Source organism: Mustelus asterias, chromosome 9 (assembly GCF_964213995.1).
Source record: "Mustelus asterias chromosome 9, sMusAst1.hap1.1, whole genome shotgun sequence".
NCBI classification, from domain to species: Eukaryota; Metazoa; Chordata; class Chondrichthyes; order Carcharhiniformes; family Triakidae; genus Mustelus; species Mustelus asterias.
The window spans coordinates 97,571,759-97,592,073 of record NC_135809.1 but is presented as its reverse complement, the minus strand read 5'-3'; the positions used below and the strand labels follow the sequence as shown (position 1 = coordinate 97,592,073).

Genomic DNA, 20,315 nt, shown 5'->3' with positions numbered 1-20,315 from the left:
CGGGATTCGCGCATGCATTCCCGATGCATGCGCGTCTCCCACTGCCTGAAATTCGGCGCGGTTGGAACCACGCAGGAAATCGGCGGGAAGACCAGGTAAGTCATTTTAATCTAATTTTAATGTTATTTGAATGTCATTATTGGGCCCGGGACTGAATTCTCTGGGCCCGATAGTATCTCCCACCCCGCCAGTTCAAATTCACTCCAGCGAGGATTACACTAGCTCCCCACTTTTGGGAAACTAGCAGGAGACCCTGCTGGAGTGAAGGGGGCCCCGAGGGGGTCGGGCGGTGGGGGATGGTGCCCCCTGGGCATGGGCACCCTGGCAGTGCCAGTCTGTGCCCCCTGGTACTGCCTGAGTGGCAAAGTGCTTATGCCCAGGGTGCATCTTGGCACTGCCCACTGGGCATCGGGCAGTGCCAAGGGGGCATGACCTATTGGGGAGGGCTTAGTGTGGGGCCAGCTGGGGGTGGGGCCTAGGGGACGATCGGTGTGGGTGGGGGTTCCCGCTGCCACTCTGCATTAATGTCCAGTCAGGATTGGAGGAGGCCAGCGATCGGTGCAAGGCTGGGGGTCTGCCTCCCGTGGGGGAGTCTGCTGGGGTGACGGGGGGTCTGCCTCCCAGGGGGATCTGCCTCCCATGGGGGGGTTTGCTGGGGTGGGGGGGGGGGAGTGGGGGGATCGTCACTGCTGGGGGTGGGGGGCTGGAGATCAGGGCGCTCCTGGATGGGAGTGGGGTCAGGGTTGGCCCGCGAATGGATAGACGGCCACGATCGAGCCGCGATCGAGCTGACCAGCAAATAGGAGGCTGACAGATCGGGGCCACAGCACATGCGCAGAGGCCCGGAACTGTCAGACTCCAGCGTGAATAGGCCCTGCCCTCCGAGCTTTCAATGATAATCATGATTGTGACCTCTGCATGGCACAGAGTGTGGGAGATTCTTGTCTGAGCTCCCACTGAAAAAACAATCGTGATTTACACCAATCTTCCTGTGAATTCAGCATTTAGAATTTTTTTTTAGGAGAATCACCCTCAAAACCTTTCCTGTGCAAAAATTAAACAAAGCAAATGCTACGAACAACATATTTCGTAAACACTTATTCTTTATGCCTGGAAATCTCAACAGGACATTATTTTCTACATTTATTTCCACCTAAGCGTTCCCCTATACTCTGGAGGATCTTGGCAGTTTCTTCACTTCTCCTTGGACCAACCAAGGTGTGCCACAGCTCTCAGGAATTCAGTTTGATTCTCCTCATTGTTGCTGTTATTCTCCAAGATATGAGGTTTTTGGGTTTGTTCCACTACCATCTGGTTAGGTGACCAACCAATTATCCTTAAGTACTTCATGATCGTGGGAACCCCTTCTTAAGCATGGGTCTCACAGCACTCTTGCATAATGTCTCACACCAAAGCTCTCTACTGATTTCAGATGGTGAAACCCCACCTGAATCCCTGTACACACTTGAGATCTCTGCCAAACTGTTTGGCCCTGAGTTTCCATGGAGTGGTAATCAGAGTCAGATTGCCACTCATCTCCTACTTTTTACCTTCAAATCTTCTCAATCCTGTCCTGCCCGACTGATTGACTCAGGTCACTCAGATCTGTGCAGGACAGTGCATTCCCAAACTTTTCTGTTGAGGGCTTCAGAGTCAGATGCAAAGAGGCCATGTTCCCATTTTTACTTCTTGGCTGCCATAAATCAGATATATTTAAAGGCCCAACCACTTTCAAGACAGGGACCAGTTAGGTTTGTCTGGCAAGTGATTAGAATTGGTGGAGTTGGTCCGACAGTCATTGTGGATGACGGTGGGGGGGGATTTAGATAATCGTATGGGGAGTTGGACAGTCATGGAGGGCTCACACAGTCATGGGAGGGGCGGGTTGGACAGTAATGGGAGGTTGGATAGTTGGGCGGAATCAGACAGTCAGGAATGGGGTCAATCAGTCAGCGGGGGTTGGACAATTGAATGGGGTATGAACAGTTGTGGGGGGGTTGAGATAACAGATAGTTTGGTGGGCGGGGGCGCGAATTGAACAGTCAGGAGGGGACAGTCAGAGAGGATCTGACAGCCCGGAGAAGGGAGCTGTGGTTGGACAGCCTTGGTAGTATCGGACAGATGGGAGGAGCGGTGTCAGACAGTTGGGAAGGGTTCAGACAGTCCGGGAGTGTCGGACAATTGGGGAGGAGAAATGGGTGGGGAGGATGGTGGTGGGAGGGGGAGGGGTGGAGAGTGGTGAAAATTGTACAGTTGGGAAGCAGGGTGGATAGTCATGGGGGGTGGTAGATAGTCTGGGGAATCAGACAAGGCAGTGAGGAGGTCAGACAGTTAGGGAGGGAGGGTCTGGCAGTTGTGGGGGTGTAGTAGGTGGTCAGAGATCTCCTGTGGGGAGGTAGTGGGGGGGTGGGTGGGAACCCGTCGGGGGTTGGGGCAGTCCTTGGGAGATTGGGGCAGAGAGAGGGGTGCAGTGGGGAAGAGTCCTGTAGGTGGTGGTACTTAGGGGAATTGCACCCCGTGCTTACTAATAGGAGTTAAATGAGGTCATAAATATTTACATCAGAAAAAATGGCCTGGGAGGATTGCGGGCGGCCCAATGCAGGGCGCGATTCCCATTTTTAGCCTCCCGCTGAAATTTCCCACCCCATAGCTATGCTACGAGACCAGTGCAGTGAGATGGGAAAATCATGCTCATAATTGTTTATCCCTGGAATCATTCTTGTGAATTTCCTCTCTACCCTCTCCAATGCTTTCACATCCTTCCTTAAGGATGGCGCCCAGAACAAGATGCAATACTCCAGATGAGGCCTAGCGAGTGTCTTACAAATGCTTATTAAAATTGTTTGGCATCCTGTACCATGCAGATTCATTTTCAAACAAAAGCTGAGTGTTTAATAACATGTTCCTTTCTAATCAGACGACCATGATCCAGCCTCAATGGAATTCCAGCTTTCTATGTCTGACAAAGCTTAACATAACTCATGGATCAAACTATGTCATTATTGACCGACAGTTAAGAAGGGTAGGTTGATTTTCTCATTTCTAATTAGCTGCATGTTTTTAATGTCTCAGAATTACTGCATAATTTTTCCAGGTAATACAAATAAACAAGGTGATGCATTCATGTTAAGAACTACCATTCCTAATCACATGCAATAGTGCAGTACAGTGGGATCTTCTGATCTGAGGATATCTTAGTTCCTGTATATTAAAGGTATTAACACAATTGCGGTGGAACTTAACTGATACGGTTGAAATGTTTCTCTATGAAGGAATGAGCACAATAAACTTCTCGGTATTTTGATTTATACATGGCCCAAAACAGTAATACTCAATTGAAGGACAAATGTTTTGACAAATTTTACATTAATTGTGTAAGTATGAGATATTTGTGATTAAACAGATGGTCAGGAATGAATTATAAATGTGCACATCACCTTACAACGAAGGATGCATTGTCATTCATTGTGAAACATTAAACACCCAAAGTGGCACGTACTGCTAAATTGACCTTAAAGTCAGGGGGACTAGCAGGGTAAATAAGCGGGACTACGGGGATAGGGGCTGGGTGGGATTGTTGTTGGTGCAGATTCAATGGGCTGAATGGCTTCCGTCTGCACTGTTGGGTTTCTGTGCTTCTGAAGTGGTGTACCTGGAAGTGGTGGGTGCTGCTGAAGCAGGAAGGCAAGTATGGGGGTGCGTCAAAATGGAGGCAATGTTGGAAGCCTGTTGAAAATTTAAAATTATAGAAGACCATCAATGTGGAGGGGAAATCTCTCCAAAGGCATATGGCCAAAGATGTGGCCTTTTCATACTTGTGGCTCATTCATTGGGCCAGAAGGAAGAGGCACAAAACCATGTCCAAACTGCTGGTGTCAGCCTCCAGACTCAACAGAGTGCCATGGGCAGATGCTGGCAGGTTCTGAAAATGGCTCAGTGGGAAGATTTTCCCACCCATCACCCTTCCTCTTGATTAAATGACCAAACCCGCCATAAGGGAGGGCATGATCCCGCCTTTTGTAATAGATGCTAGATCAATTCCAAAATATAATATATGTGATTTCCAATCTTTTCAAGTACATTTTAAAACAAACTTTCATATTACAAACGTTCAATTGCATAATTATTATTTTTTATTGTCATAGAACAGTACATACAGAATATTTCTATTTATATTCCTTTAGCTGAACATTAATTCGAGGTTTGGCTACACTCCATTCCGAAGATTTGATTTTGAAATCATTGATACTGGGAGCATGTACACAATTCTGACTCCAGCTGGTATAAATATACAATGGTTTCACAGTACAGGAATTATGGTCATTGACACAGGCACACCGAATAAAAAACTAGCTACAATGGGGCTCTGTGGTATGTAAACATTGGTTATTTTACACTATGTTTAAATTCAGTTGAAAGATGTTTTACATAAAAAGAATAAAAGAGTAAATGTGATATAATGGGCCCAATTTTAAAGAGGTGGGTAGGTGTCGTGCGTGTGAGCCCTGAGGTAAGTGGCACATCCCGGGATGCTGGGACCAGATGATCTAGTTGATCTTGATGCTCGGAGCCCTTATTTGCATGAGTCCTCAGCTGGATTCTTAGCTGAACCCAGTCAGGTGCTGGCCAGCAGGTGGGAGCAGTAGTCAGTGGCAGGGGGCTGTGGCCAGGAACCTATGGTAATAATGGACTGGATTGAATGGCAATCCATCCACCAGCGGGAGAGCCACTGTGGCCATTCCCTGGAACTCCAATGCAATTTAAAGCTAATCAGGCTCCTACCGGCAGGAGAGGTGGCCACTGCTGATGCTGCAGGAGGTCCAAGAGGAGGAATATTGCTGGAAGGCCTGGGACCCAGATAAATGTGCAGCCTCACCAGAGTTAATCAGGTAGGCCCCAGGGAGGGGAGGAGAGGAGGGCTGATTGAAGAGCAGGGGTAGGGTGTTGTTCTTGTGGGTGCAAACTTTGCAGTTTATGGGGTGCCCAAGCAGAAGGGACTTCCTCCTCAGGCTGCAGGCAGGTCCACCAGGGTATATCTGGTTGCTTACCCACTCACCACACCACCACCAACCACCCCTACGTCCCCCCACTTCCCCCCACCGCCCCCCCCCCCCCACTTCCCCCCAGCACCACCACCCCACCCCTCCCCCCTACACCTTAATTGGTCACTTAAGGGCCTCACATGTCCTAGGAGCAAGAAGGCCAACTGCGACTGTCCCCATCCTGGATTTAATTGGGAGAGTCAAACCGAGCTTCCCACCTTCCCACCTATTAAATGCCCCCCTGCTTTCCATCAAGCTCCTGGGAGTATTAAATTTTGTCCAGTGTGGTTTCTAATTTTAAAAGGCTTTCATTGAATTAAGCGCTACTCAGAAATAAACTTGTATAAAATAAATTAAGTGGCATATAAGAAAGGGTTCCTGAGTGTAGGAATATGTATACCGAAAACGATATTGTGCTGCAGTAAGGAATGTATGGAATTTGTACTTCAGTGGCAATTGGATAGCTGTTTTTGCCCATTCTTTTTTCATCGTTCATTTTCTATGTAGGGGTCTTAAGTGATAAATGTAACCTTTGGCAGTAAATTATTAGTTGGGGAAAATTCAAGATGGCAACTCAAATGAACATCACAAATGTTGAGATTGGAATTTGCTGCTTTTTTCCAATTGAGAGTGGTTAGATTCTAAATTCAAATTGAGTAATTGGGTTGTTCAGTTTTCTTTTGGTTACTCATTCAAACGTAGTGCCTACTATTTATTTTTATTTATTAGTGTCACAAGTAGTCTTACATTAACACTGCAATGAAGTTACTGTGAAAATCCCCTAATTGTCACACTCCGGTGCCTGTTTGGATACACTAAGGGAGAATTTAGCATGGCCAATGCTCCTAACCAACACGTCTTTCAGACTGTGGGAGGAAACTGGAGTATCCGGAGGAAACCCATGCAGTCACAGGAAGAACATGCAGACTCTGCACAGACAGTGGCCCAAGCTGGGGATCGAACCTGGGTTCCTGGCGCTGTGAGGCAGCAGTGCTAACCACTGTGCCACCGTGCCGCCCTAAAATGAAATACCTTTTAGACTAAATTAATTAAATTTACTAAATTAAAAACCATTTTTTATGTTTGTGTTTAGTTAATCAATGATTTCTAAGATAAATTCTAATTTCAGCTAGGCACAATCTTTGCCTCTTTATGTGTATGCAAGACATAATTCCCTGTAATCTAACAGATCCATGAGTTATCATGTAATGGGTTCTCTAAATGTAACCATTGAAATTACATAGATATATAGATGCTCGGTAATAAATTAAATAGTAATATCCTGAAACAGAAATAGTTTTTCACTGTTTTGGTATTATGTGAAATCTCGGCAAGTTTATTAAATTTAAGTTCAACTCAACATTAATATTTTCTTTATGTATGAGGAATAAAGGTTCCCACTGTATCCTGGTTATAATATACCCTACTATTCCTGTCTTGTTGCTTGATAAACACAAAATATTATTCATTGCCTTGTTGAGTTTGTGTGTACACATATACTTGTCATATTTACAGGCCAATGTGATGGAAATCCAATAAATGACCTAACTTTGAAAAATGGCACAGTTCTTAAAAAAGATGATGACCCAGTGACCTTCATTCAAGACTGGACATTGGTCAGCACAGAGATTGGCATAAAGATGAGCCGACGTCTAGAGGTTAACTGTTCCACAAGCAACTGCTCCGAATGCTTCAGAATGCTCCAGAGTGATACCTTTGCCCTCTGTCATGCACAAGTATGTAGTTTAAGCTTATAACTGTTGCACAGAACAATGCATCACATAATTTCCACAGTGTCATTTTGGGGCCGATGAGCAAATTTCAGAAAGATAAGGTTTGGCTCACAAATAAACTGAATTTCAAAAAACATTCGAGGTTGTAGCGAAAGAAAGAATTTGCTAAGCAAAAGTAAAGCAATAAATTATTAAGTTAACAAAGAGTAATTTATAGAAGTGACCAGGGTGCGAGAGAGTCAGTGTCTGTGGGTAAGCATGAGTGGGTGTGTGTGTATTCATTGGTGTGTGGTGGTGAGATGAGTGAGAAACCTAAGACTTGGCATAAGGCAGTCTCACACTCATCCCCACACACTCAATCAGTCTTTTGCACTCACCCCCACACAGTCATTCAGCATCTTCACACTGCTCTACCCACTCACTCAGCCTTTCCCACTCCCCTCCACCCACTCACAGCCTCTCGCGCTCAGCCCCTCCCACATACCTAGACTCTCACACTCACCTCGTCTCATGCGCCCAGCCCCATGATCTCACTCAACCTTTTGCACTCACCCCCATTCACAGTCTCTTGCAGTCTCCTCCACACATTCACTCAGTCGCTCTCACTCCCTTGCACACTCACTCGACCCCCACCCCCCAACGCGCACACACACACATACTTCACTCTCACAAATGTAGACTTTCTCTCACTCCCATATACTCACCATGGCACCATCTTCTCTCCAGAATTGCCAAAACTTTGCCCTCCCTAAGTTCCCGAAGGCTGGGAAACCCTCATCTCTGGGCACCCAACAGCCATCCTCCCACCCATCAGATCACCCATAGCCCACTAACTCTGAGCACCCATCAGCCATGCCATCAGTTCTGAGCCCCCCAACAGTCCCCTCTCAGATTTGAGCATCCAATAGCCCCTCGTAGATGGGGCAGTGTTCATTTCTGGTTCTAATGCCTGGGCCAAGGTCCCTTCCCAACCCACCAGGTCCAGTTCTTTCTCCCAGCTCACTAGCTTGGTTCTCCCCCATCCAAAAGCTCTGGTCACCCTCCAAAATCCCCTGCAACTCCCCCTGCAGCCCGCCTTCTTCGACCCGCCCACTTCTCACTGAACTACTTTATCTGCTCTGAGCTGCCTAGCCAGATGCCTAAATATTAAAAACTTATTCAGCAATTAATGACGTGACACTCATCCAATCACAAACTTGTTTCACCCTATTCTGGGTGTTGATTGGCGGCCAATGGATAGAGAAAACAGTGATTGGTTGAGCAGACGATGAGAATCTAAAAAAAATCTGTCAGAGAAGTTTTGGAGTTTGACAATTGTCTAAATTAGAACAATCTGGTGGGCCACAAGGGAATACCTCACATGCGGGCGTTGGAAAAGCCTGTAATAAATTAACCCATTGCATGTTTACCAAATTCTTTGTGGGCAATTGGTGCATTGTATTTTGTACAGTTAATAAGCAAAATGCCTTATATCATTATAATAACACAATGTGCTGATCAGAGCAGATAAAACAAGTGGCAACAAGATTAAATATATGTATGACAAGGTGAACAGACTTAGATCATGAATGACATGAGAAAGACTCTTGACATTTTGATCAGACCACAACAAAGTAGTGAATGCACAGTAAAGTTCTGGAGACACAGCACTAAGCTGGTGCGCAAATAAAGAGTGGGTAAACAGATGAATCCCTTGTGGTTAGAGTCTATGACGACATTCAAGTTGTCATCAAGAAGTGTGAGGCATGTGAAGAGCAGATGCCAAGTTAGCACAAAGCACTATTGATTCTATATGAAGTTCCTTGGTCCAAAATCCCATCTGACCTTTCATGTCCATGGCTCTCACCTCACTGTTATCGTCAACTACTCTATCAGTTGTTCCATTATTCAGGAATTGCATAATATGTCAATCATAGCTGTCATTTTTAAATACTATTTTCAGTTCATTTGGTGTGCCTAGAGAGATCATTACAGACAATGGTCTATAATTTATTGGTAAGCCATTTCAGGATATGTATCATAAGTGGAATATTGATCACACCACTTATTCTTCTCATATCCATAGATCTTACAGCCTAGCTGAATGAATGATTTACATGGCAAAATCTTTAATTCTCAAATGTAGACAGATCAGGCGGGAACTATACATTACTATGTTACATCTGAGAGTGACAACTTTAAGGGCAAATATTCCATCACCAGCAGAATTTGTGCATGGTGGATAAGTGCTTACCAATTTACCCATTCTTACCCAACCTACACTCTCGGAAACTAGTGAGCAACTTTAAAACTATAATAGAAGGTGACCAATGTGCACATAGTAAAAATGCAGGGACGAACATGCCAAGTTTAGAGTTGGGACAGCAAGTTCACATCCAGGATCCCACAGAAGGTGTGTGACAACCACCCACAGTGAAAAGGATTTTTTTAGAACCGAGGTCCTATGAAGTGATTACACTCAAATGCACAACAATGGGGGCATAGCCAAGGACAAATCAGATTCATTCCAACTCTGCCACCATCATACAATCCTATTGCATCTAGGACAAGATCCCAAATGCAACCAGGAACATTGAAGAATGACAACCCCACAGATCACCGTGAGCCATTAAAGAAACATCCAGACAATGTTGTCACCACAAGAGCTGGGCATACCAGCAGATTACCGTTACACTTTAGAGGCTCATAGATTCATCAGTTCTATACATTTATGTAATGGTAACTAAACATGAACATGTATTACAAATAGCTTTATTTCTTTGGAAGGATGAAAATATCTTTAAAAAGAAAGGGGGTTGTTGTAATATGCCTTTGAGGGATTGAAGTATGACATCATTAGAAGGGAAATGTCTCATGTGATCCAGTCTTAATTTCAGTTTTGCTTTGAGCAGATCACACATGCAGTTTTGATACTTCAAACTTTTTACTGTATACCTGTTCTCACGTGCCTGGTCTTAATAAATGAACCCACAAAATATTTACCAAATCCCTTATGAACAATTTGTGCCCTGTGTCTTGTAGAGTAAATAAACCCAAGGATTATATAATTATGACAGGACAACATTCCCTATTCTTCTTACCAAAATGCATCAATTCCCACTTATCTGCCTTAAGTTTCATGTTGTGGAGATGCTGGCGTTGGACTGGGGTAAACACAGTAAGAAGTTTAACAACACCAGGTTAAAGTCCAACAGGATGTCTGTATCGATATGCGCAATCTTCTGGGAGATCCTCTCCACTTGGAGCCGGCAGTTTGCGGTGTCAATGGTAGTCATGATGTGGAGTTGGACTTTAACCTGGTGTTGTTAAACTTCTTACTGTTATTAAATTTCATGTGACATATTTGTCTGCTGAATCTCTGTGTCCACATGAAGTCTATCTTCCTCACAATGTTACGTACCTCTTGCTCCTGGGTCACTACTATCTTTATTAAACATTCACACTCGGACACTTTACATTTTATAAGCTTAATTATTAGTACTTGGCTTTTTTTTTAAAGTTACATGTTATGAGAATAGCAAAAAAATTGAAAGTGAATTAATGTAATAAACCCTGGTCTGTGTTCCTGATTAAAGATAGCTCAATATAATCTGCTGTCTTGACCTTCACTGTTGATCATTATTTATGTTACAGATCATCACAACCTAAGCATTGTGAAGAGTTAATTTATTTTTCTGAAACTAGGTTTCTCCAGAAATGTTTTGTGAGCTCTGGATCCGTGACTCATTATTTGTGAACAACCATTGTTCTGCTCTGGCTGCATATGTGGCCTTCTGTAACAAGTTTAACATTTGCCTTGAGTGGAGGAAGCCAGACTATTGCTGTAAGTGCACGTTCTAAATAAATGTTATACCGTTACTGCATGACCACTGCCACATATCTAGATGCAGAGTAAAGATAAAACAACGGGTTAGAAATTGTTGCAATTGCGCATCATGTGGCACTTGACATTACTTGGATTATTTACTTCCATCTTTCAGATCAAATTATGTTTACTCCTCAAAATGCTGCAAAAGCAAATTGATAACATGACCATGGTATCAGTGTCTCATCTAGACAATGTCATATCCAATTGTTTATCTCCCAAATCAATCAAAGAAAAGGATGAAGCAAGAAACAGAGAAAATGATAGACAGAGATAGAGTCATTTATTTTATTTGCAATGTGAACTTTGCTGGTAATTCTTGCATCTTTTGCCCATCTGCAATTGCCCTTGAGAAGGTAGTGGTAAGTTGCCTTCTTGAACTGCTGCAGATTATGTGTACAGGTACACCTCCAGTTCTATTAGCTAGGGAGTTCCAGAATTTTGACCCAACAACAGTGAATGAAGTTCCACAATTTTGACCCAGTGACAGTGCGGGTGGCACGGTGGCACAGTGGTTACCACTGCTGCCTCACAGTGCCAGAGACCCGGGTTTGATTCCTGGCTCGGGTCACTGTCTGTGGAGTCTGCACATTCTCCCCGTGTCTGCATGGGTTCCCTCCGGGTGCTCCGGTTTCCTCCCACAGTCCGAAAGATGTGCTGGTTAGGTGCATTGGCCATGCTAAATTCTCCCTGCATTCTCAGTATACCCAAACAAGTGCCGGAGTGTGGCGACTAGGGAACTTTCACAGTAACTTTGTTGCAGTGTTAATGTAAGCCTACTTGTGACACTAATAAATAAACTTACTGAAGGGAGTTCAGGATTTTGACACAGCAACAGTGAAAGGAGTTCCATGATTTTGACCCAGTGACAGTGAAGGAGAACTTATAAGAAGTGATATTCCGATGCCCTTGTCCTTCTAGGAGAGAGAGTGCGAAGGTTTAGAGGATGCTATTGTAGAAGCCATGACAAGTTACCACAACGTATCTTGTAGATAGTACATACAGCAGCCACATTGTCCCAGCATTGGAGGAAGTGAATTTTTAGGTTTGTGGGGCATAGATGAAGCAGGCTGCTCTTTCCTAGATGGTGTTTAGCTTTTTGAGTGTTGAGTGCACTTACTCATGCAAGTGGACAGCATACCATCACACTCCTAACTTGTGCCTTGCAGATGGTGGGCAAGCTTTGCTGTGCCAGGAGGTGAATTGCTCACTGCAGAATTCTCAATCTCTGATCTATTCGTGTTGTCACAGTATTTATATAGCTGAACCACTTAAGTTTCTGGTCAGATATTGATGATGGAAGATTCAGTGACGGCAATGTTGTTTAATGTCAAGGCAAGATAATTAGATTTACTCTTGCTGGAGATGGTCATTGCTTGGCCCTTAAATAGTATATCAGTTATTAGCTCAAATCTGAATATTGCCTGTTGTATGAAGGCATAGATTGCTTCAATATCTGAGGAGTCTCAAATGTTCAGTGTTTTGTTCCAATCATCAATGAATATGCCCATTTCTGGCCTTATGATAGAGTGAAGGTCATTGATGAAGTAGTTGGAGATGGAGAGGCTTAAGACACTGCAGTGAGGAATGCCTGAAGTAATGTCCAGGGGTTGAGATGATTGATCTCCAACAGCAATAACCATTTTCCTTTATGCTAACATGACTGATCTTGATTCCCTTTGACTTCAAATTTGTTTGGGCTCCTTGGTGCCACACTCCATCAAATGCTACCTTAATGGGTTATACTTCTGGAATTCAGCTCTTTTCTCCATATGTGGACCAAAGCTGTAGTGAAGTCTGGAGTCAAGCAGTTTTGGCAGAATAACAATCCCAAGTGTCCTAAGAGTTACACTGACAACTGATTGAAGATTATCAGTTGGGCTTGTAATGTAGCTCACTAATGCTGGCTAGAAATTACTTATATTCATATGCATGGATCTGTCCTCTGCAGGCAAAAGGAATATGTCCAGACATTGCACCTTTTTGAATGAACAAAAACATGGGGGTCGATAGTTCCCTGGTGCATTTGCGATGGCAATACCTCGACCAATCAGAACCAACTTGCAAACCATGCAATATAAAGTGCTGTTCTCTTTGAAGTTTTGGATTCTTGCATCGGTTCTGATGAATCATAGAATCCTACAGTGCAGAAGGAGGCCATTCAACCCATCGAGTCTGCACCAACCACAATCCAACCCAGACCCTATCCCCATAACCACATGTATTTACCCTAGCTAGTCCCCCGGACGCTAAGGGGCAATTTAGCATGGCCCAATCCACCTAACCCGCACATCTTTGGACTGTGGTAGGAAACCGGAGCACCCGGGAGGAAACCAATGCAGACATGGGGAGAATGTGCAAACTCCACACAGACAGTGACCCAATTCGAACCTGGGACCCTGAGAGTCAGCAGTGCTAATCACTGTGTCACCGTGCCACCAAGGGTCCCAGTGCAAGATGAAAAGCTTTGACAGCATGCCTTTTTTTCAGCAATAGTCAAGAAGATTAGAGCAGATCAAGCAAAATTAAAAATCACATTTATGGTTAATTTCAATCTTCACAGTAATTCTCATTTATTTGAATTGTACTTCATTCAATTTTTAAACTGTATCGATTCTACTTCAACCTAAATTAATTAAACAATGAGCGTTTTTTCTCTGTTTTTTCAGCCTTTACATGTCCCACTAACATGATATACCAGGCTTGTGTACTGACCTGTGAAGCAAAGACATGCCAGAACAGAGTTTTTTTCCCATCTGAGGACGCATCATGTTCCATTCTGAGTGAGGGATGTGTTTGTCCAGAAGGAACCATCCTTCATCGACTTGACTCCACCTTATGTATACCTGAGGACAAATGTGGTACATCAGATTATCTACTCTATTTCTAGCCATGAAGAACAAGACACAAAATCTTTCCATTAATTTTTAAATTAAACTTATTATGTACATATATACATACGCACGCATACACATACACATATACATATACAAATGTATATTTGCAGCACCAAGCATAATTGGCTCAGACATTAACAGTTGCTCTTTTGTTCGCTGACCCTCAATATATTTTATCACATGGACTTGTTTCTAAAGAAAGATAATTCCATATGTTTTGTATTTTTCAGCTTGCACTGATACTTGGGGATTACCCCATGCTGCTGGTGAAACATGGAACGCCTCATTGGATGGATGTTGTATGTACCAGTGTCTGGAGAATGGGACCATTATTACTGTGGACCACAACTGCTCTGCTGTCCCTGAACCAATCTGTCACCGTTCTGGGGAAATAGTAGTTAGTCTAGCTAGCGATAAGAACTGCTGCCCGAACAAAATATGCGGTAAGTGTTAACTCTGTCTGCAGATGAATAATCATCCATGTTTCAAGAATGTTAGCTCAACATAAAGATAATTACACTGAAGCCATGCTGTTTAGATGTTCAGAAACTATCATAAGTCCTGAAAGTAAAACCATTTCCAGTTACCTGAACCCAAGACTTCCTTGAAGCACTCTGTGAATCTATCCGATGAATAGTTCAGTCCCAGCGCCCAGAATTATAATGGCAGATTGAAAAATCAGGCAGATTGGAATGTCTATCTGTCTTGAGATTATGGCATTGCCTTCACCATTCATTTAAATTTGAATCAATATTCACCCATACTACCTCAGAATCTCACTTATGCTGGGAAAGGAAAGAATACATGGGGCAGGATTTAACCAAATGGGCCAAGATTGTTAAAAACATAGGGGCCAGAAGAAGGAAGAAATGGAGTAGTAAGGATTGTTGTACCTGTGAATTCTCAGATACTTTCGACCAGTTTGCTTACTCAAAGGTTTTACCCCGGTACCCTTATTTGCAAGATGGACAAAGGACAAACACAAGTAAAGGTTCATTAAGTTTATTAATAAAACACTATTAACCCTTAAATTACCCACATAAAACAAAAGGATACCCCAGATTCAAGTATACTACCCGCAAAGTTGGTTTGGTTAAACTACAGGCCCGATTCTCTGAGTCCCTCTGGTCCGTCGTCACGAAGGTGAGTCTTGATGGCAGCTTCTTCCTTTCTTCCTTCTCTGGTCAGTCTTCCGGATGGTCAAGGTCGCCTCCCTCGTCGAGTCTTCGCTACTGGTGTGCCTGAGATGTGTACCTTTATTCCCCTGCCTGCCTGCCTTTCCAGAAACTTCTCTGGTTTCTGGGCAATGAGGTCCCAGGAGGGGGTCCCAATACCCAGTGGGTTTCTTGATGTCTGCCTGACAGGACACCAGGATCCGCCCCCAGGTGTCCATCTCCATGCTGTTGCTTACATGTAAGCTGTTGCCAGATAAGGTAACTGCAGGAACTCCAGGTGACAGAAAGTCTGGCCCAATCTAGCCTTCTAACAATAGTAAGAAGTCTCACAACACCAGATCTTTAACCTGGTGTTGTGAGACTTCTTACTGTGCTTACCCCAGTCCAACGCCGGCATCTCCACATCATCTTCTAACAATAGGCCAGTGCACTTCAATGGGGTGCGATGATCTCCTGCTGGGTCTCAGTAGAGTGCAACAATCTTTGATGGGTGATTGATGGGCCAGGCCCAGACATGTTCCTGTGTCTTTGTATATTTGACTTTGTATATTTGACTGAGGTTTGACAGTGGCCTGCCTGAGGTTGACACCGCTCGACAATCACCAGGCAAGACTGTTCTCTTCCTGTGGGGGAGCACTTCAGCAGTCACGGGCATTCAGCCTTGGATCTTCAGGTAAGCGTTCTCCAAGGCGGCCTTCACGACACACGACAGCGCAGAGTCGCTGAGCAGAAACTGATAGCCAAGTTCCGCACGCATGAGGACGGCCTAAACCGGGATGTTGGATTTATGTCACATTATCAGTAACCCCCACAGCTTGCCCCTGGTCTTGCATAATCTCACCAGCTGTTCTGTCTGGAGACAATACACATCTCTTTAACCTGTGTTTAATGTTCCCTCCAACCACATTATCTGTACCTTTTAAGACCTGGCTGGCTGTAGAGATTTGCATTCTAATTAGTATTCTGTAACTTGATTTCTGTGTCTGTGCACTGTTGGAGAACAGAGACCACTCCATCTGACGAAGGAGCAGCACGCTCCGAAAGCTTATGGTATTTGCTACCAAATAAACCTGTTGGACTTTAACCGGGTGTTGTGAGACTTCTTACTGTGCTTACCCCAGTCCAACGCCGGCATCTCCACATCATGACTGCCTGAGGTTTGACAGTGTTAGATTTTAATAGTCCCAATTCATTAATTTAGGATATTTGATTTGATTTGATTTATTATTGTCACATGCATTAACATACAGTGATGTGTATTGTTTCTTGCGCGCTATACAGACAAAACATACCGTTCATAGAGAAGGAAACGAGAGAGTGCAGAATGTAGTGTTACAGTCATAGCTAGGGTGCAGAGAAAAATCAACTTAATGTAAGGTAAGTCCATTCAAAAGTCTGACAGCAGCAGGGAAGAAGCTGTTCTTGAGTCGATTGGTACGTGACCTCAGACTTTTGTATCTTTTTCCCGAAGGAAGAAGGTGGAAGAGAGAATGTCCGGGGTGTGTGGGGTCCTGAATTATGCTGGCTGCTTTGCCAAGGCAGCGGGAAGTGTAGACAGAGTCAATGGATGGGAGGCTGGTTTGCATGATGGATTGGGCTACATTCATGACTTTTTGTAGTTTCTCGCAGTCTTGGGCAGAGCAGGAGCCATACCAAGCTGTGATACAACCAGAAAGAATGCTTTCTATGGTGCATCTGTAAAAATTGGTGAGAGTCACAGCTGACATGCCAAATTTCCTTAATCTTCTGAGAAAGTAGAGGCATTGGTGGGCTTTCTTAACTATAGTGTCGGCATGGGGGGACCAGGACAGGTTGTTGGTGATCTGGACACCTAAAAACTTGAAGCACTCGACCCTTTCTACTTTGTCCCCATTGATGTAGACAGGGGCATGTTCTCCTTTATGCTTCCTGAAGTCAATGACAATCTCCTTCGTTTTGTTGACATTGAGGGAGAGATTATTGTTGCCACACCAGTTCACCAGATTCTCTATCTCATTCCTGTACTCTGTGATATCCAATTTAATCAGCCTTAAAACTAGGTCCTGATTATATTACCACAGGATGGTTGCTAGGAAATATCTGGAGGAGTTACAGAGCATCATTACTGTGATCCAATTCCATTATCAGTGCCAATATCAGAGAAGGCTTTGACACAGAGAATCAAGAGCAAAAGGAGGCCATTCAGCCCATCGAGTCTGCACTGACTCTCACCCAGCCTTACCCCATGTATTTACCCTACTAATCCCCCCTGATCTTGGAACACTAAGGGGCAATTTAGCATGGCCAATCCACCTAACCTGCACATCTTTGGAGTGTGGGAGGAAATCGGAGCATCTGGAGGAAACCCATGCGGACATGAGGAGAATGTGCAAATTCCACACAGTCACCCAAGGTCAGAATTAAACCGGTGTTCCTTGCACTGTGAGGCAGCAGTGCTAAGCACTGCACCACCGTGCCGTCGTAGTATTTGGAGTACCTGTCATAGCTATTTGGAGTACCTGGCAGCACTAAGAATATCTGTGACCATCTCCCCAAAATGGAATCCTGCAGACCAGTCAGTGGTCCAACATGGGTGCTTTTGGGACTATGTGGAATGGATGATAAAAATCAGCTTGTGAAAATTTAAATATAGACCAGTGAGTATGAACATTAGGGAGATTCTATAATATTATCTGCTATGCAATAGTAGTTTTAGCATAGGGTTTTACGTTGAAAATATAACCTTATATTTCTTAGGAGTAGTTACAAAACCATTTCTGATTTTAGTCAATTAATACAATTTGTGACAAATTGGAAAAAAGGGATGTTTTTCAGCGGTCCCCATTTTCTTCATAATGAACCTAGGCATTTGTCTTAACTTTAGAAGCCTTTAAGTTCATTGATGCTTTCAGGCTAATGTAGCAATGAGCTACTGAGTGCACCATGCACTGACATGACTCATCCCAATCTGCTTTCAGCTTGCAATCAAACAGTCTGTGAGAGTTTTGCTCCTCACTGTGCATATGGAGAAAGGCTCATTTCCTATTACAAACCAGACTTCTGCTGTCCTGATTACTTCTGTGGTAAGTACATATATTAATACAAAAAATACTGCCTGAAGTACAACCTTGAGTAGAATGGTTGTAGTTCAAAGAAGAGAAGCACTTAGCAATCAATGAAAAACTTTTGATGTGTAGCCACTGTTTAAATTGGTAGCCAATTTTCCCACAAGAAGCTCCCAGAAACAGCAGTATGAAGATGACCAAATAATCTAGGGATAAATATCGGCCAGAACACCAGAGATAACTGAACTGGAGAGGAATGTGAAACCATAACTTCCTATCTCAGGTGGCAGGAGTGTTCATGTCCTGGTCCCAATAGAAAGTAATAAAATTTAAAAAGAGATGTAAGTTGCCAATGGCCAATTGGGAATATTGCTCAAGATTTCACATTTTAAGACTTTTACTGTAACAAATAAATGAAATCAATTTTGACTAAGCATTACTTAATATACAACTAATAAATCAAACTATAGAAAAGATATATCTCCATTAACTAATACTCTATGACCCATTTGTATATTGTCAGCAGATAGGCAGCCTTATAGATTACGTTCAGCGTTACACTCACCCCAACAATTCAGAAAGCTCCCTTCTCCCTGCTAAACCAAGGTGAGTCTTCCAGTGTCCTTTGAAAGTTCCTTAACTAAGTCTTGTGAGTATCTTCAAATGAATTCTGATCACAAGGTCTTCTGACAACCCCTTACTCATTAAACCTTTACTGGTCCCATCTTTTCAAACAGGAAACCAACTCTTCTCAGCATCATAGTCGCTGACTAACACAATATAGTCTTTTTCTTTGCTTTGCGCAGCAACAGTTTATCTGCTTCTTCACCCAACAGCATCTTTCTCTCTACCTGGTAAGGTAAAGATGGAAAAAGATAAATATTTCGCATTACAAATTAATTTTTATCACCTGCAATTCATATCATAAAATTCACTGTGGCAATGATGCAGTTTTGCACCTGCAGTTCCATGAACTCAAGTGTGTCTTCATAGCGATTGCAGAATAGACAGCTGGGCGGCTGCACACAGGGATGATGAGAACGACCAAATAGATATGTCACCCCAGAGCATCTCCATTCAGCCGTTGAAAATGTGTTATCAAGAAAAGTCTGTAACTCCAAATTGAACAGTGTTTGGTTTAGGGTGATGCATGAGATGCAACAAAAAAAGCAATAATTTTGAATCTTTAAATTTTGTGTATGTACAATATATACTTACAAAATAATAAACATTGTAAAAAAAACGTTTAAACGTAATCCATGCAATTTATTCAGTACCTGGTCTGACAAACTGTTCACTTTCTACAGAATGTGATCCAAAAAAGTGTGAGTCTGACATTCCAACTTGCCAAGAGGACCAAACTTTGATTGCCACCCGTGCAGATGGCAGCTGCTGCTTAGCATACATCTGTAGTAAGTTGCACAATGTGCAGATTAGATTCAAAATTAAATAATTTAACAATAGTTTATTCCAAACAGTGTAAAGTATTTTGGGACTCTGATTCATAATTAAGTTGAATAAGTTCCATTTTGTCAGAAACCAAACTTAGGTTTTAAAACATTTGAGGACAGTCCACTCAGAAATCAATATTGTAATAAGTTAAAGCTTTACTCTTACAAGTTTCTTTCTATTGCTATTTAACTTTTTTTTATCGATTTTCTTTCATGGATGCACCCAGAGCTGTTCAGATGATGTTTACATTTTTGTGCTATTTAAATTTTTCTGGAAGGGCACGAGGCTGATTGTCAGTAAAAATGGCCTGGGAGGATCGCGAATGGCCTGATGCCAGGCCCAATTCGTGTTTTTAACGCCCCCCCGCTAACATTTCCCACCCCAGTACACTCCTCAACTATCGCAGCAGGGCTGAAAGATCGCACCCATCATTTCCAGTTCAAATCATAATCATATTACTGTTACCTTCCTGGGTTACACTAACAATTAAGTTAGTGGGCAGTGAGAGTCATTAATTGCATGGAAAAGGGGTGGGATCCATTTTAGGAATGATTGATGCGACTGAACGCAAGCAAGTTTTTGAGATAAGAAACCAAGCTTGTAACAGCCTCTATTAAAATAGTGAATGGAGGAATTTTGTACAAAAGCAGGAAGCTTCAGAATAATAATATTGCAGTTACATGTTCAAACTGAAATTTTTAACTGATCCTTAGAAATAATGTTGACACTTCTTATTCAATATAATGGTAACACTCTATGTTTCCCTACACTTAGTGTGTGGTGCTTGTGCTGACAAAATTCCCACCTGCCAGAAAGGAGAAATCCTTACCGTAGACAACAATACCACTGAGATGTGTTGTCCAGCCTACCAATGTGGTGAGAATAATGTTTTACCATTCAAAAAACATGCAACAGTTATTGCTTAGAGAGAAAGAGAGGTAATAGAAAGAAATCAAGTTGTGATCTGACTTCAGAACTGAAGCAGTGTGAGACTGCATCTTTTCACATTTTGATTTGATTTGATTTATTATTGTCACATGTATTAGCATACAGTGAAAAGTATTGTTTCTTGTGCGCTATACAGACAAAGCATACCGTTCATAGAGA

General features: G+C 43.0%; 1 protein-coding gene across 1 annotated transcript in view; it reads left to right on the top strand.

Annotated features, from left to right (window-relative positions):
- otog (otogelin) overlaps positions 1–20,315 on the top strand; it is a 217,048-nt gene that overhangs the window by 169,113 nt on the left and 27,620 nt on the right. The window contains exons 38-46 of the mRNA XM_078221380.1: positions 2,933–3,022; positions 4,185–4,371; positions 6,558–6,778; positions 10,460–10,598; positions 13,310–13,501; positions 13,768–13,980; positions 17,670–17,774; positions 19,064–19,168; positions 19,983–20,084. Coding sequence (XP_078077506.1) covers positions 2,933–3,022; positions 4,185–4,371; positions 6,558–6,778; positions 10,460–10,598; positions 13,310–13,501; positions 13,768–13,980; positions 17,670–17,774; positions 19,064–19,168; positions 19,983–20,084 — 1,354 coding nt within the window. The remainder of the gene's footprint in view (positions 1–2,932; positions 3,023–4,184; positions 4,372–6,557; positions 6,779–10,459; positions 10,599–13,309; positions 13,502–13,767; positions 13,981–17,669; positions 17,775–19,063; positions 19,169–19,982; positions 20,085–20,315) is intronic.